Source organism: Poecile atricapillus, chromosome 13 (assembly GCF_030490865.1).
Source record: "Poecile atricapillus isolate bPoeAtr1 chromosome 13, bPoeAtr1.hap1, whole genome shotgun sequence".
In the NCBI taxonomy this organism is placed as follows: Eukaryota; Metazoa; Chordata; class Aves; order Passeriformes; family Paridae; genus Poecile; species Poecile atricapillus.
In genome coordinates this window covers 14,882,403-14,897,854 of record NC_081261.1, presented here as the reverse complement: position 1 = coordinate 14,897,854, position 15,452 = coordinate 14,882,403, and the positions used below count along the sequence as shown (strand labels likewise).

The 15,452-nt window shown below is 38.9% G+C and overlaps 1 protein-coding gene across 1 annotated transcript in view; it reads right to left on the bottom strand.

Annotated features, from left to right (window-relative positions):
• DOCK2 (dedicator of cytokinesis 2) overlaps positions 1-15,452 on the bottom strand; it is a 156,287-nt gene that overhangs the window by 12,675 nt on the left and 128,160 nt on the right. Inside the window, exons 35-44 of the mRNA XM_058849002.1 lie at positions 13,584-13,740; positions 12,463-12,503; positions 10,873-10,963; positions 9,717-9,836; positions 8,001-8,090; positions 6,697-6,801; positions 5,759-5,900; positions 4,052-4,133; positions 1,643-1,727; positions 88-174 (exon numbers count right to left, since the gene is read on the bottom strand). Of these exons, the coding sequence (XP_058704985.1) occupies positions 88-174; positions 1,643-1,727; positions 4,052-4,133; positions 5,759-5,900; positions 6,697-6,801; positions 8,001-8,090; positions 9,717-9,836; positions 10,873-10,963; positions 12,463-12,503; positions 13,584-13,740 (1,000 nt within the window). The remainder of the gene's footprint in view (positions 1-87; positions 175-1,642; positions 1,728-4,051; positions 4,134-5,758; positions 5,901-6,696; positions 6,802-8,000; positions 8,091-9,716; positions 9,837-10,872; positions 10,964-12,462; positions 12,504-13,583; positions 13,741-15,452) is intronic.

Here is a 15,452-nt window from a genome sequence, read left to right as displayed (position 1 = left end):
AGCCTTGTTGATAATTTTGCAAACTGATTTGTACATGAGGATTCAACAGCTGCAAGCTGGATGGGCCCTGAGCTCGTTAATACTCACGTGTGATATGGAGACCACCTCAAACCAGCGCAGGATTCCTGGAAGTTTGTAGGCTGTAACAAACGATGTCCTCTCAATCCACATGGACTATTAAAAAACATGGCAGGAGAAAATGATACTTCAGGATTGAAACTTTAATCTCTTCTGCCTTCTGAGATGTCAGAGTGAAATGGATGTAGATGGAAAACACATGCATATTTTTGCATAAAAAGACATTGCAAACTAAATCTAGACTAGCAACTTGAAAAAATAATTCTGATTTCAGATTAGGTCATCTTCAGGCACAAAGCCTGTGCAAAGCAAAGGAAAAAGAAAATTACCCATGAATCTTTTAGTCTGTATTCTGATTTTTGCCATTACAGATAGAATGGCTGTCGTTAAGTGACCTGCTCTTGCCTCTACCCAGATTGTATTTCCTCCCTCCACATTTAAAAGGTATTTCTGCAATTAAAAGCAGTAATAGCCCTATAACAACCTGCCAGCATTCTGACTTTGGTTTGGTTCCTCTAGTTTTTCTTTTCTGAACAAGACTGGCTTTTGGTATTTCATAATAGTTTGGAATAGCCACTGCTGCTCCTTATTTCAATATCAGCTCATTGGAATTGCCAGTACTGAGAGACCCATAACAGATGTAATTAAGACACTCCAGCTGTCCCAGTTTCCTCCTCTTTGAAGGAAACATGCATCTCATCTATTGTCCTCAGCAATGAAAACAACATCAATTTAGTTCTTGTAAAACCATTTCAAGGTATATTTATAAATGGGCCCAAAACTCTGAAGTTTGCAGAGGAAGCCAAGGTGCATCCTGAGTGTTGACAACACATTCTGGGATGTCAGGGTAGAGTTTGTGTCTGAAGTGTTGATTTAGCAGCAGGTGGGAAGCTCTTACATGAAAGTCTTGACTTTGCTAATCAGCACACACCTAACAGAAATTGTACATTTTGGAAAGAAATGTTTTTTCCCAGCTTTTCCCAGCTTTAGGCTTGGATAGGCTGCTTTTCAAAACAAACCATAAAATACCAGATACCTGTAAAATGAAAACACAGACACCACATTTTTATGCTTAACACTGAAAAGTAATTTATGGTGGTGTAGATTTTTTAGAATATTTGAAGAGTGAAGGCCATTCCATCTTTAGGTATGGGAGTAAAAATGACACAGGCAGTTCTCTTAGCAGTGAGGATTTCACAGGACTGATGAAAGCAGACAACACTCACCTCATTGCCCAGCTGGCAGCTGATGGAAGTGTTGCAAAAGTATTTGGTATTTATTTACATGTCACCTTGTTTCCTGATGAAAATCTGTACCAGCAAATGTTACTGCTTAAATACAAACATGCTGAATGTGTTTAAGTGCACAATGTTTACCTGCAGCTGGAACAGTGATGTATAATTAAGCACACAGGGGTCATGCTGAAATAGAGAAGGTTTTTTTTGAACCAGATCTTTAAGTTAAACTGTCTATAATGACTAATCTGAGCCTAAGAAAGGAGCTAGGACTAAAACTCAGTTAGTTACCAGAACTACATCCATCACCTTGTCGTTAATTTACTTACAGCAAATTCATTTTCAGGGTCAACAGATCCTTTTCTGACTGGTCTTGAATAGTGGAACCTCTGCACGTTGTTTGACTTATAAAAGCTGAAAGATTTTTAAATTTATATTGTAAAATACAGAAACCAGAAATTAATGGGTCTTGTTATCACAGAGAAATATTTCATTTTGAGTAGCTGAGTTTTTAATTAAAAGTAAATTTACTGCTCAGAAAAAAAGGATTTTACTGGAAACTCAGGAGGCAGCTACTTTATCTATAAATCAGGGTCAACACACAGTATTTTACAAGCATTAAACTTCAGCTTGTGACTGGGTGTATTTCCCAGGTATAAAAATTCCAGAACTTCCAGATTAATGTTCAAATCTACAGGAGGACCAGAAGAGATTTTTCCTCTCTTGCTGTGCCACGTGCCCTGCTTGCCAGCTTTATCCTGGTTTAGGAGAGGAGTCTCTTTCATTCTGACTGACTGAGCAGAGCAGGGATTTTCACCTGGAGTGGAACATGGCACATGACAAAGCAGTTTAATCTTGTCCAGAAATCCTGCTCAAAATGCTGAACAACATTCAACAAATTAAACAGCTGAAGCCATGAATAAGAATTTCTTGAGATAGATAATAGAATGTATAGAAGTGCTTGTAGAGGGCTACACCAGTAAGTTAATATTAATATTAATATTAATATTATTAATAATATAATGTATAATAATAATAAAATTTAGAATAGTAATGTATAGTAATGATAAGGATAATGATAATAATAACAATAACAATAACAACAACAACAACAACAACAATAATAATAATAATAATAATAATAATAATAATAATAAAAGAATCCTTTGCAAATTCATGTCATGGTCTGTTCTATTGAGTTAATGTTTCATTCTCCATCATGAGCACATCTTTCCACTAAATTTGCACCATTTGGCTTTTAGCACTGGGGCTGCAGAGGTTTGGCTAAGCATTTTGCTGTCCACAGAAAAATCTCTCCTTTGTGTTTTTAGGATTTGTTTTAAAGATCAATTAAATTTAAACCCTTGTTAAGTAAAAGCTAATTTTGCAGAAAAAAAAAATAAATCTCAGAAATCTCTTCCAGTAAAACTGAACCATGTTTTGAAAGCCCAGAAGAACAAATGGAAACATCTGAGTTAAGCAAACCATGGTATGTTAGTTCATTGGAAATGATGATTTCTGATCCAAACTGCTAAGAATTTCTTCATTAGTAAAGAAAAGTAACTGGAAAATACTGCCACACTGTGTCAGATCCCTTTATGCAGTTCCATCTGAAAGGACAGATATTTTGAAGCTCTTTGATAGAATAAATGCATTGTCACCACGTAATGTAACAAACAATTAAATGCCCAATAAAGTAAACTCATAAAAGTAAATCTTTAAGCCCAGATGTAATCTGCAGTTTGGTTGAATTCTGCAGCTGAGACAAACCATTACAAAATCTCCCCTGTGAGCAGAGATTGTGCTTTACATGGAACACTTTGCTACATAAACTGGAGCAGTTTGAAGTGTGGCTGTCTCTACACCGAAATCTGCTCCAACAGGACCACATTTATCATCTGCCTTCAAGTTACTGATTTTAAAATGCATCAAGTCGAAATTAGAACAACAATTTTTGGGGTTGGGTTGTTTTTTGGTCTGTGTTTGTTTATTTGTTTATTTTAAAGTCCTGTCACACAAAACTTGTGCTTGTATCTGCTTTATTTACTTTGGTGTATGTGGGAGGTGATTCATATTTTTCCACTCTGAGTCAGTTGCTGCTTCAGTAAAGATTCCACAGAGAGAGCTGCAGACCAAGGGCACAACTGGTTTGGAAGCAGCTCTTGGTCAGTCTGGTCTCAAAACTTTGGTCAATTAATTTCCTTTATTTTGTTACAAAACCCATACTGCACAGCACCAGCAGAAACCATTCTGCCACTGTGTATTCTGCACTGGACCAGACAAGATACAACCAGATTCTATCATTGAAGAGCCTTCATTCAACCACCCTCACACTGCCAGTCCCCTCCAAGAGCCCTCTCTCCACCCCTTGGCTGAGAAGCTGTGTTGAAAACTCGGTAACTTGGACACAAAGCACAGATTCCACCTCCCTGCCCTGCATCCATGAGTTATTTCTTCAGTGGCAGATGGGTGCAGGCTCTTTCATGGAATTCCTGGGGATATCCAGGACAGATTGAGGATGGAGCTCTGAGCAAAGTCCCTGGGGGGTTGGACTGGGTGGCCTGTGAAGGTCCTTTCCCTCACAAACTGTTCTCTGATTCTATGAATACATAAGTCAGTAAATGAGGACAACAAAAACTCCAAGATTCATTGGCAAATGACTGAATTCACAAAATAATTGTCAGTTTAGGAGTATGGAGTGATTTTCATTATACTATCTACTACAGAAATTCACTTACTTTATTATTTGATCAGGCACTGCCTTATTTTTGAATCTAGGCTGCTCCTCCAGGACTGGCTGCACTGTAAAACATTGGATATCTGAAATTGTGAAAGTTAAGGGCATGTTATTAACTATTAATATGAAATACCATAGGCTGCAGGAGAAATAAAAATAATAATAAAAAAAGACATTTTCTGAGGAGAAATCTGAAGTGTTCAGGGTTTCATTTCTGGAGTTTCCTTGGCCAAAAAAGGAAAAATCTGCCAGTAGTAACCAGTGAAGACATATTAATTCTGAACTGCATATTTTTATTATTTCCTGAGCTTGAATATCTGCAGCTGAATTTATCACACTGACTCATTCATTAAATTTTTAAGCTCAGGCAACTTACAAAAATAACATCAACCACATCTGATGTTAACAGTTTCACTGTGTAGCTTTAGGCATGCATAAAGTCATGATGGTTAACATTTCATTTTGAAATCTGTAACTGAACAGCCCTTTTACTTGAGATTTCCTTTTTCTATAGAAGAGCTGTTTTTAAAATCTGAATACTGCAAGTAAATATGTCACATCCTTACATATTTCAGTGTGTTTGAAAGTCATGCCCTCTGGTTAGATCCTTTTGCAGAATTGCAGAAGTAGTGCCTATCTCCTGTTCCTTGCAAATAGATGAACAAATTCTACCTTAAGGACTGAAGCATGTGTTCTCCAAAAAAAATTAATTAGTTAAGAGGCAACACAGACTTGGGAGAGCCTGGCTTTCAAGCTTAATGTACTATTTTAGACAAGCCTGTAATAATCCCACTTCAGTCCCAACAGTGTGAAAAGAAAGTATTCCATTTCTCCTCCAGGAAGTTCCACCAAAAAATTCTCAAGAGTCTGTGAAGTGTTACAACACTACCTTGAAAATTAATAAAGGAAAATCAGCATGTAAAAACAAATGTCTGATCCAATGAGGTGATCTCATATCTGCTCAGTCAGTAATGACTCAAATCAGAAGAAAAAGATAATCAGAGTTATTCTAACCAAGAAAAATTGAGGCCATTCTAAAAGTTGGTTAACAACATTTGTAAGTTAATTTTCCTGAGAAAATTTCTGAGGAACCTGAGACGTGTTCATGTTGCCAAGAAATGGAGGTGACACTGAAGTGTGGTGCCAGTCAGAGCAGTCAGCTCAAGGAAGGCATGAATTTAATATCAAGACACAACAGCTATGAATTTGAGGTAACAGAAAATTTGCTGCTTTAAACCGTGTCTCTTCAAGTGTGTGACACTTGGTTTTGCCATTTGAAGAAAATAAACTTAAACCATGTATGAACTACAATGAATTTTCTTCCCTGAAGGGCCGTCAAGCCCTAGCACAGCCTGCCCAGGGAAGTGGTTGAGTCACCGTCCCTGGAGGGGTTTCAGAGACATGCAGATGTGGCACTTGGGAACATGGGTGAACAAGTTTAAAGGTTGGACTCAAAGGTTTTTTCCAACCCAAATGTTTCTATGACTAATGAAACAGACAGACTCCTTAGAACTGCCAGAAAAACAGGAGCTCTCTTAGGAACAAACCAGAAAAGACATGGAGGACGTGCAAACTGCAAACTGAGCTGCCACGTCAGTAACCTTTCAACCTTCTCAGGAAATTCTGGTTTCACACAGATAAACTCATGTTAAGAACAAATCTTCCCAACCCTCCTTCCCTCTTCGATCCCCCACGTGTCCGAGGATACGTTGACCAGGAGAGTTCCTCACATCCTCTCCGGGCGCTGCAGTCGTGTTCATCTTCTCAGCACTGGGGAACTGGCTCATCAGCTGTGCCTGGAAATCCTCCCTCCTCTCATACTCCTTGCCACGGTAGATGAACACTTTGTTCTGCAAGGAATGAGGAGTTACTGCCTGGCCAGGAGTTGTATTTTCATGGTGTTTGGTGCAAAGACGCAGCAGGGTCCAGGTTTTGGAATGGGTGTTTCTGTTTTCTGAGTATTAATCAGCTCTAAAACCAAGCACCCTCTTAACCAGGTGCTGGAAAGCAGCTCTGACTCTCCAGAGACTCTGCACTCAAGGTTTTGTTATTCAGAAACAATAACTCTGGTTTAACACCCACCTATCATTTCACTGTTTCCCCAATGTTCTCAGGGCAGCTTTGGCCTTTAAACTTGGGAAGTAGGAGCTCTCATTGCTTTCCAAGTGTGAAAAAAGCCTCCCTATTAATTGTTGTATGTAAGAGAGGGTTTTAGTAGTAAGAAATATAAAATATTTAGGTTATCTGTATGCTCTGAAGTCATGCACTACTGTGGTTAAAACAATGACCTTTTAAAAAACTACAGTACAATCTAGTTGTGCAGCACTTCCTAAGTTTGTTAGGTTTCTTTGTAAAACCAGACCCTTTGGAGTCTGGATTTCCCTCATGGAAGTGAAAACCAGAGAAAAGTAAAGAAAAGAGAGTAGATTCATCGTATTTGAATAAAACCAGTTCAAACTTACCACAGCTGTCCTAAAGTAGGGACTGTTGCTGTTCAGGAAAGAAAACTCAGAGCAGTACAATGAACATGTCAGCTCAAAGCATATTAGAGGTAAAAAAAAGGAATCTGGACATTAATCATGAGGAAAACAGGAAAACAGAAGAAGAATGAAAATAGATGAAAAATTAAGAATTAATCAAGTTTACCCTTAGAAATGTTGGGAATCCTTGGCCATAATATCCAACAGCAAAATAGTCTGGTTTAGGCCTCAGAATTTTCATGATGTTTTCATAGAACTTTGCTTGCTGGATCTGAAAGCAAAACCAACTGTAATTACTTGTGTTTGGGGGTTTTATCTATGCATTTTTAACCTCTACTACACATGCAAGAGCTGATGAGCTACAGCAATAATCAGTTTTCACACAGGACGCTGCAGGGGGACATTAAACACTTTACATTTATATGCAAATATAATACACAGCAAAATGGACTTCAGTGTTAATATTTGACCTCAGAATTGGGTTTACCCTTCACTTAGGAGAAAAGCAAACACCAAAGTCATCCTGGCCACTGATAACATTACTGAAATAATACATTTGGAAAAAGTCCCTGCCTCAAATGTTTCCCGAGGTATGGGATCAACTCCATTTTTTACTGTAGACTCTTATTAAGGATACAAACCATGTAATGGGCTTAGAACAAGTTCATCCATAAAATACCAAGTGTCATCAAGGTGTCATATCTGTGAGATCTGCACTGCAACTTAAACTGGCAAAAATGTCCTTTAATTCATGATAAAAACAGAACAGAAGAAGATTTCTTTATACACAGCACCATTTCAGAACATCATGTTTCAATTCCCACAGCTGTTTTGGGGTTTTTTTTTTTGAGGAGGATTCAGGGATATCTATTGAATGAGCCCTAAACATTTGTTAAAAATCATACAGACATGAAATATTGGGAGTAGAAAAAAATACATTTGTGGGGGGTGGGTTCCTTTTTGGATTAATTCAATTTCAATGAAAACAAATAACTGAATATTTTATTTTCCTTCAAAATTTTCCTTCTATCCTTTGGACCTAGTTCTAATTCATTATGCTGTAATATTTCCACAGTCCCAATTAGGACAGAATTATTCAGGCTTGTCAAGATCCACGCTGCTAAAATTGAAAGAAAAATTTATTGGGAAAAGTTCATCCAGGTGTTCTTTCTACCCTAGGGCAGTACAGAGGCTTCAAAACATGGCCTTTAAATTTCCCTAGGTGAGAACATGTTTATTTCATCTTCAGACATTTCAAAATACCTCAATAAACAGATGTTCATTCAACTTTAGCCAACAGTTATTTATGAACCTTTACCACTGGATTGCTGCAGTGAAACAGGAACTCTTCAACAAATGAATTAAAAATCAATTTTAGACCATAAGCTAAAAGGCAGCTCTGCTGTTTGATAGCTGAAAAGCACTAATTTCTGTGACTGCAATAATTTGAAGATCTGTATATAGTCTTACCAAGTTTTGACTTAGAAGTTCATAGTCAAAAACCTCCTTTTCATATTGCTCTGCAAGTTCTTTGCATAAAGATATGGCTTCTTCCCACATCTGCAATGCAACCACACGTTCAAAAAGTAAATCCAGTACTAACAAACAAGTTTTCAATGCATCAGAGTTTAACTGCAGTTTTATTGATTATGCTGTCTTTAAAGTGCAGTCATTTATTAACTGCACATTTAGAGTGGAAGACTCAGGGCAATCATAAACTTAAGGAAAGCAGATTAATGTTAAAAAATAAAAGTGTTTTATGATTCATTACAGTAAGGAATAAGTAAACCTACTTTATTATTAGAGTAACATTTAAAAAAAAAAATCATCTAACCTTTCAGATACATTAAAGAAAAAGAAAGATTAAATCACTGAGGTGATGGCATTCAGAACATACCCCAAGCACAGAGCAGTTTATGAGGGGACTGACACCTGTCTGTCCTTAAAACACACACCATTTAACAAAATATCCTGCAACATCCATAATCACAGGGAGCCTTGTCTATGAGAGCTCTCCTCCTCAGTTAAATAACTACAAGTCTTAAATTTCCACTTGCCCAGAGTAGCAGCTTCGTCCTTTCCACACAACTTAACAGCTGCCTGTGACAATGAGTGGCACTGAAAGACCAGGACTGCTTTTCTCATCTGCTGTGGGCACTTCACAAAAGTGGATTTAAAGCAGGAAAAAGCTCCCTCTCCTGAGGATATTTCTCAAATTCTGGCTCCTCAGCTATTCAGAAAGAAGAGACAATGGGGTCCCTGAGCAGAATCTGGCACTGGCAGTCACACATCAGGCTGTTCTCACGTGCTGCCAGGTGCTCTTTGGCCAGGTGCTCCTGACCCTGGTGGCTGAGCCTGAGCGCTGGGTGCTGCAGAGCAGGAGCTGGGAGGGTTTGGTTCTCCTGGGGCACTGGGTGGGCACTGCTGCACTGCAGTTACTGCAGATGCCAACAGAAAACCTGAGAAGCTGAAGCTTTCTACCTTGTGAATTATAGGAAGAGCCTCTTTTGCACGAAGTAGTAAAGAATTGCCTTCCCCCTTTATACCTCTGGCTATGTCTGAACAAGACATAATGACTTAAAGGTCATATTGGGTCATGGGATTCATTATATGGCACTGCAGAGTTTCTTCCTGCTTTCTAGTCCTTTGCTTTATTTCCAAAATTCTCAGCTCTAATTCCATTGCACTGACAGGTAATTTTATTAACATTTTTTTTTGTCTTAAATTGAACTAAACTGAGGTAGTGAGCATCAATCTACTACATTTTAAGTTCAGGATATAATTCTCAGTCCTCTCTGAAATAAATATGTCTATTTTGAACCATCTGGATTTTTTGAGATAAGGGCCAAGTGGTTTAGAAATGGAATCTGTGTAGTCCATGCTCTTTTCTTTGTAAGGGGAAGAAGATTCACCATATTTTATTGTGTTTCATGGTGCCTGACAGATGCTTGTGACGATGTGCTGAGACATTAGCCCTCTTTCTCTGTGAATGAGGTCATGGAAACAACATATTCCTATAGAATGGATATGCTCTGGGAATAAGCCTCCAGGACACAATTTTTGCTTGACCCACATTTCAAAGCAGCTTTTCCTCACAAATGTTTTATACAGGGCACATTCATTAAACACGAGTATTCAGAGTAGCACAGCAGAGAGGTTTGGAGGGGAAGAACTCTCCAGACCTACCTTTCCTTTGTCAAAGTATTCTATGATCTTTTCATACAAATTCTCTTTCAGGTGTCTGTAGGTCTGTGAGCACTGGAACTCTGTTGACATAACTTGGGGTGCACACGGCTCATCCGACCACTGAGGATGAGAACACATCAAAAACAATTTTCCAGTTCAATGTTCCACATCAAAGTCCCCCCTCCCACGAGGTCTGGTCCCCTGGGCTCTTCTTAGTGTTTTGTTCCCAGGTCTTTTTTACCCATCCACAGACAAACTGGGAAAGGTGCAGTGATTGCTTTCACTGCCTCTTCAGACAAATGGTGTATTTCATGTGATAACCAGCACTAGGCAGAATATTTTAAAAAATATTATAAAATGTTATGCCTGCCCATCCTTGCCCCACTTACAAATTTTATATAAAAATCCACGTGAGAAAATGAGTTCTTTTTTTTTAGAGTGGTATCATCTTGACTGACTTGAGTTAGATTTTTTGTATTAAAATATTTTATATACTGTTATCTTTGTCTATACCAATACAGACAATATATCTCGTATTTGTAGGATCACAGAAAATCAAAATGAAGTTTAAGCAGAATAGCAAAAATTTATATAGTTCTGTACTAAAGTAAATTCCATAAGAAATATCAGATTTTTGCAGAAGAACATTTAAATTTGGAATGTGTCCTTGTAGTGGAAATAGATCTTACTGCCCATTTTAAGTGATACCGTCTGTTACACTGATAATGAACAATAGTTATTGTGCAAGATAATTAATTACCAGCTACTAAAGCAAGCCAACTTGGTTATGTAATCCATTTTATTTAAATTAAAAATTAGATCTCCCTTAGTGATAGCTGGAACTGTGTTTAATTTTCATAACTGTTATGTTTAGGATAGTAAGAAATTACCAAAATGAAAACTACACTTGTACACCATGTTCTCACTGGAAAGAAAACTATTTTTCTACCATATTTAGTTTCAGCAGTATATGGCTTTTAATCACCTACTGGAAATATAACTTCAACAGTTAATTTTGTATGACCTACTGCAGTATTTCTAACAAGAATCTTGAATACCCCTGTGGAAAATAACTCAGAGATTAAGACATTCAGTTAAGAATATCAAATTGAAATTTGCAAAAGCTTAATTATATATTGAGTTTAGAAAATCTAACCTTCAGGAGCCACGTATGGAGTAGAAGGGTATATGCTGCTTCTGTGTAATTCTCACAATCTAAATGAAGATCTCGCAATTTATACAAATACCTGATAGAGGAGACAGCAAGGATTAGACTGGAGACTGACACGACTGGAATACTGAGTGTCAGAATGTTCCAGATAACAGGAAACTCCGTGGATGTCACACTGTGACTCCCCAAAGAGAATTCAAGGACACCAAGAGGGGGTTGAAGCTCTGGTTGGCTGTTCCCACTTTGCTGTGTTCTTTTTGTGTGCTGAAACTTTGTGCTCGAGAGGAGGAGGAAGAGTCATCCTCCTCCAGGGAGCTGCAGTCAGCTCCTCCTCAGAGAGGAGGAATTGCTGCACTCCAGGTCCAAGGGAGACCTCCAAGCCCAATATCCCTGCAGGGTGCCTCAGTTTCCTTGGCGTGCAGCACCTCTCGCTTGCAGGCACACGTTCTTCACGTACACAGAGGCAACCACAGCAGGTAACAGGAGGAAGCAGAAAGGAGAAAATACCAGCCCAGAAAGGCAAAGCAGTCCCTGTACAAGGCAGGAGCTGCTGGGGACAGAAGAGCTGTTCTCAGGTGAATGTTCTCCTTGATCCCCATGGCAGCGTTGCTGCTTCCAGCACGGTCACTGCCCACCACGGGGCTCAAGCTGTGTCTACAGCAGCCAGGGAGAAAACTGCATCCCTTCCTCTAACTCATACCAGGAGTTTTGAGCCACAGGGGCTCTGACAGCTTGCTGTGGCAGTCCAAGGCACTCCCATCCCCAGCTGCCAGCCCAACAGAAAGTTCTCCCCCCAGCAATGCCCACAGAGGGAGCGTTGTTCCCCTGGCCGCTCCCACTCACAGCTCCAGGGTGAGCTCTAAATCACCCCCAGGGCTCATTTCAGCTGGGGCTCTGGGCTTTATTCTGCAGATCTTGCAAGAGAGGACAGGCAGGAAACAGAGCTTTTGAAGCAGCAAGGTTTGCTGCAGCCCACATGCAGAACTCTTGGAGAGTGCAAGAGGCCATGGCACATCTGCAGGAATTTGCCATTGGAGGCAGCAAGAGGCCATGGCACATCTGCAGAAGTTTGCCATTGGAGACAGGAAGAGGCCATGGCACATCTGCAGGAATTTACCTGTGTAGCTGCAGTCCCTACAGAAAATGCCTCAGCTGTAACCCTGCCCATGGAGTGTTGCTTATTGAAGGAGACTAAGCAGACTGGGCCATTCCACAAAACCAGAATGTTTTTTCTGCCATCCTAAATGTGTGATACACCCTCCCTGAAACCCCAAATCTATCAGCACTTTCTTAATTTTTAACTATAGACAATGAATGTTGAGTGATTTGATCAATTTAAAGTTAATTCTTGTGGAAAGAAATGCTGCTGCTGAATACATAGCACAGACTCCCAGTTGCTGAAGGCTAAGCTAACAACAGAGTGAGAATGCAGATGAGGCCAGGGCTGCCACAGAGCCATTTGGGATGGTAAAGTAACAATAAATACAGAAATCCAAGCACAATAATAAAACCAGAACTCACAAAACAATATTAAATGCCTTCTCCAAAAGAGATCCAATAGAATGGTTGCCATACCTGATGTACATCTCTTCACGGTTAATGTTCTTGTAGAAATTCTAGGGACACAAATATTTAAAGTTAATGCCCTTTAATAAAATTCTATATATATATGTATACATAGACTGAGGTTTTGCTTTTCTTGGTAGTTAGAAAGCATAGAAAGCATGAAAAGTAGATTATTTACAGACTATCTGAAGTTTAAACCTGGACCTACTTCAATTAATATTTTTATTAGTTATATGTATGGTTTTATACATACATATATTTCTCCTAGTTCATAATAGGATCATTACTGAAGCTTTTTCTATTGGAGAAGAGGAAAATATGGTAATCCAAATTCATTAACAGAATAAAACACATGCTCCAGCTACACTTGGTGGAAGCTGGTATGTATTGAAGCAGATGTAGTTATGGAGCATTGTTGTGCAATACCTCGAAAGGGGCCAGTTCCAGGAATAAAGCTCATTTTTTGTCACCATAACATGTTTGCAGGAATGCATATTGCTAAGGCTGTGCAAAATGTATGACAAGAATGGTCTCTTGAGGAGCTGCAGAAATTGGACAGTGATTACTGAGGAACAGAGTGTGTAATATTTAAAAGTGGCAGAGGCTCCTCCTCAGCTGTGAGGAATTTCCTGGAGGGAGAATGTGATATCCTCACTACAAAACAGGAACAGAAAAGAAGACAGAGTGGCCTAGGACAAGGTCAGAGCCTCAGACCTCTTGGCACCCGACTGCAAAGGTGCCTTGCAGCTTTCCTGCCCACACTGAAAAATCTAACAATTGAGATGCTGAAGCAGCAAGTGGGTCAGCTCCTCATCACAGCTTGACTCTGTCAGGAACCCACTGTCCCATTAAGTCTGCCAATAGGTACAGGTACATGAGCAGCAAACTTCATTATTTATCCACAGAATCCAAGTGGATAAAGGATACAAACCAAGTGACAAATGGGTGAGCGCTGCTTTCAGACTTGCTCATATATCCATGCAAAGGGATACAAAAATCTCTTACCCCAGAGTTTAAATCACTCCAGAACATTGTCACCCACTCCTTCCCCCAGGAAGATTTACCTTCATGTTTAATAAATGGACTCTAATGCCCTCCCCTCTCACCCCAGAGTCCAGCAGAGAACGTACCAGCAGGTTGACGGTGCAGCTCATGCGGTTGTCCTTGTTCTCGTCGCTCATCACAGCACGATAATCCAGCAGCCTCTCCAGGAGCCCTTTCACCAGGCTCACAAAGCTTTCCACCAGGCTGGAAATGCCAGGGTGCTGCCTGGCACACTCTGTAAGGCTGCAAATACAGAAATATTGCTACAATGCTGATGGCAAATTCCGAATTAGGCCTAAATCAACGGCAGAATGCACTGGAAATTCCCTCTGTGAGCTGGTAATTTAGATATTCAGATGACAGATGGCATATAAATAAAAAGGAAAATGAATAAAAGAAACATTTACTTTTCCTGTCTGAAAACAATTTTGAATTCAAGTATGTGCCCAAAACTTCAGGACAGAGAAATCTGCTTCTGCTATCACAAAGTCAAGTCTGAAATATCACACTATTGCAATAAACTTTGCACCTTCCTTTTCTCAGCATAAAACACAAAAATGCTTTCCTTCTCTTTTTACTGTTACACGTGAGTAAAAGTTCAAATGAACAAAAATTACAATTTTAGCTCAAAAAAGACATCACCAGAGTAATTTTACTTTGAGAAATAAGCAAAACCAATCAGCTTTCTGCAGACTGAAAAGAGCGGCTTGATCTCTTTTGATAAAAATACAGAAAAGGGAAATTCATATTTTGGCATCATCAGTTTCATTTTACATTAGCAAAACATTAGCATATACTGTTTCTAAAAAGTGCTGAAATGATTTAGGAGTAGAGATTTCACTTTACTGTCTGGGCTTTATAACATTTAACTGTTTAAACATCATTAACTGATTACCTGCATCTCGTTAAGGAGAATTTTCTTTCTTTGCTTATGAGAAATTATTTCTTTCTTTGCTTTTCTTTTGTTTCCTCTACTTAACATTCAGGTTTTCCATTGGGATGTCTCTGACAAACTGTGTTTTTTATGTATAATATATACTTATATACACACATACATACATATATATATTTTCACATATATAATTATAGACACAAGCATTGGGTCAGGCACAGATACAGTTAATTTTCCCCAAGGCAGTCCTGCTTTGTGTTGGTAGCTGGGAAGGTTCTGACCTCTTAGTGCTCAATTATCAATTGAGCTCTACATCATTGTTTTCCAGACACCCAGGTAAAAAATAAATAAATTATTAGTGATCATTAGTCACAATATTTTTTTAAACTCTAATTAAAAAATATACTGTTTTAATTAACAGCAAAACAATTTTTTTTACTTCTCATAATTATTTGAACCTTCTTCAGAAAATACATATTCATATTGACTTTAGCTGCAAAGAAATCCTCGAAGCTCTAGCCTAGAATGGAACCTCTGCAGAATACCCAGGAATAAAGTTCCAACTCAAGGAAAATAAAAGCAGAATCTAAAGTTTATTCCTTGGATTGGGCAGCTCCAGTGGAGTCCTGACACAGAGGGAAAGTGTATGTGGATGTCTGAAAGAACATTTATATTTTCTAAGGTAGGAGGGGCAGAGGCCAGCAGATAAAACAAAAATACTCCAATTGCTCTTGTCTGACTGGTCTGAAAGTGAAATATTTAAATCAAAAACTGACTCATGGCTTATAAAATACACTGCAAATGGAATGGAAACACTAAAGGGGCTGAAGAGCTGACAAGTGACAGAAAAGGCTGGAGCACATTAAAAGATGTTTGTGGGAAAGAAAGTAAGAAAGCCTCAGAAACACATAGGAGTGTGGAATATTATACAGGAACATGGTGTTATTTTACAGCTACAAGCAGCAGAAACAGTGTGAGATGCTAATGAAGAAAGTACAGCCACCATTCAAGTGACAATTATGGATTTCTGCCACAGGTTCCCTCGGAGTAACAGCAAACAAGG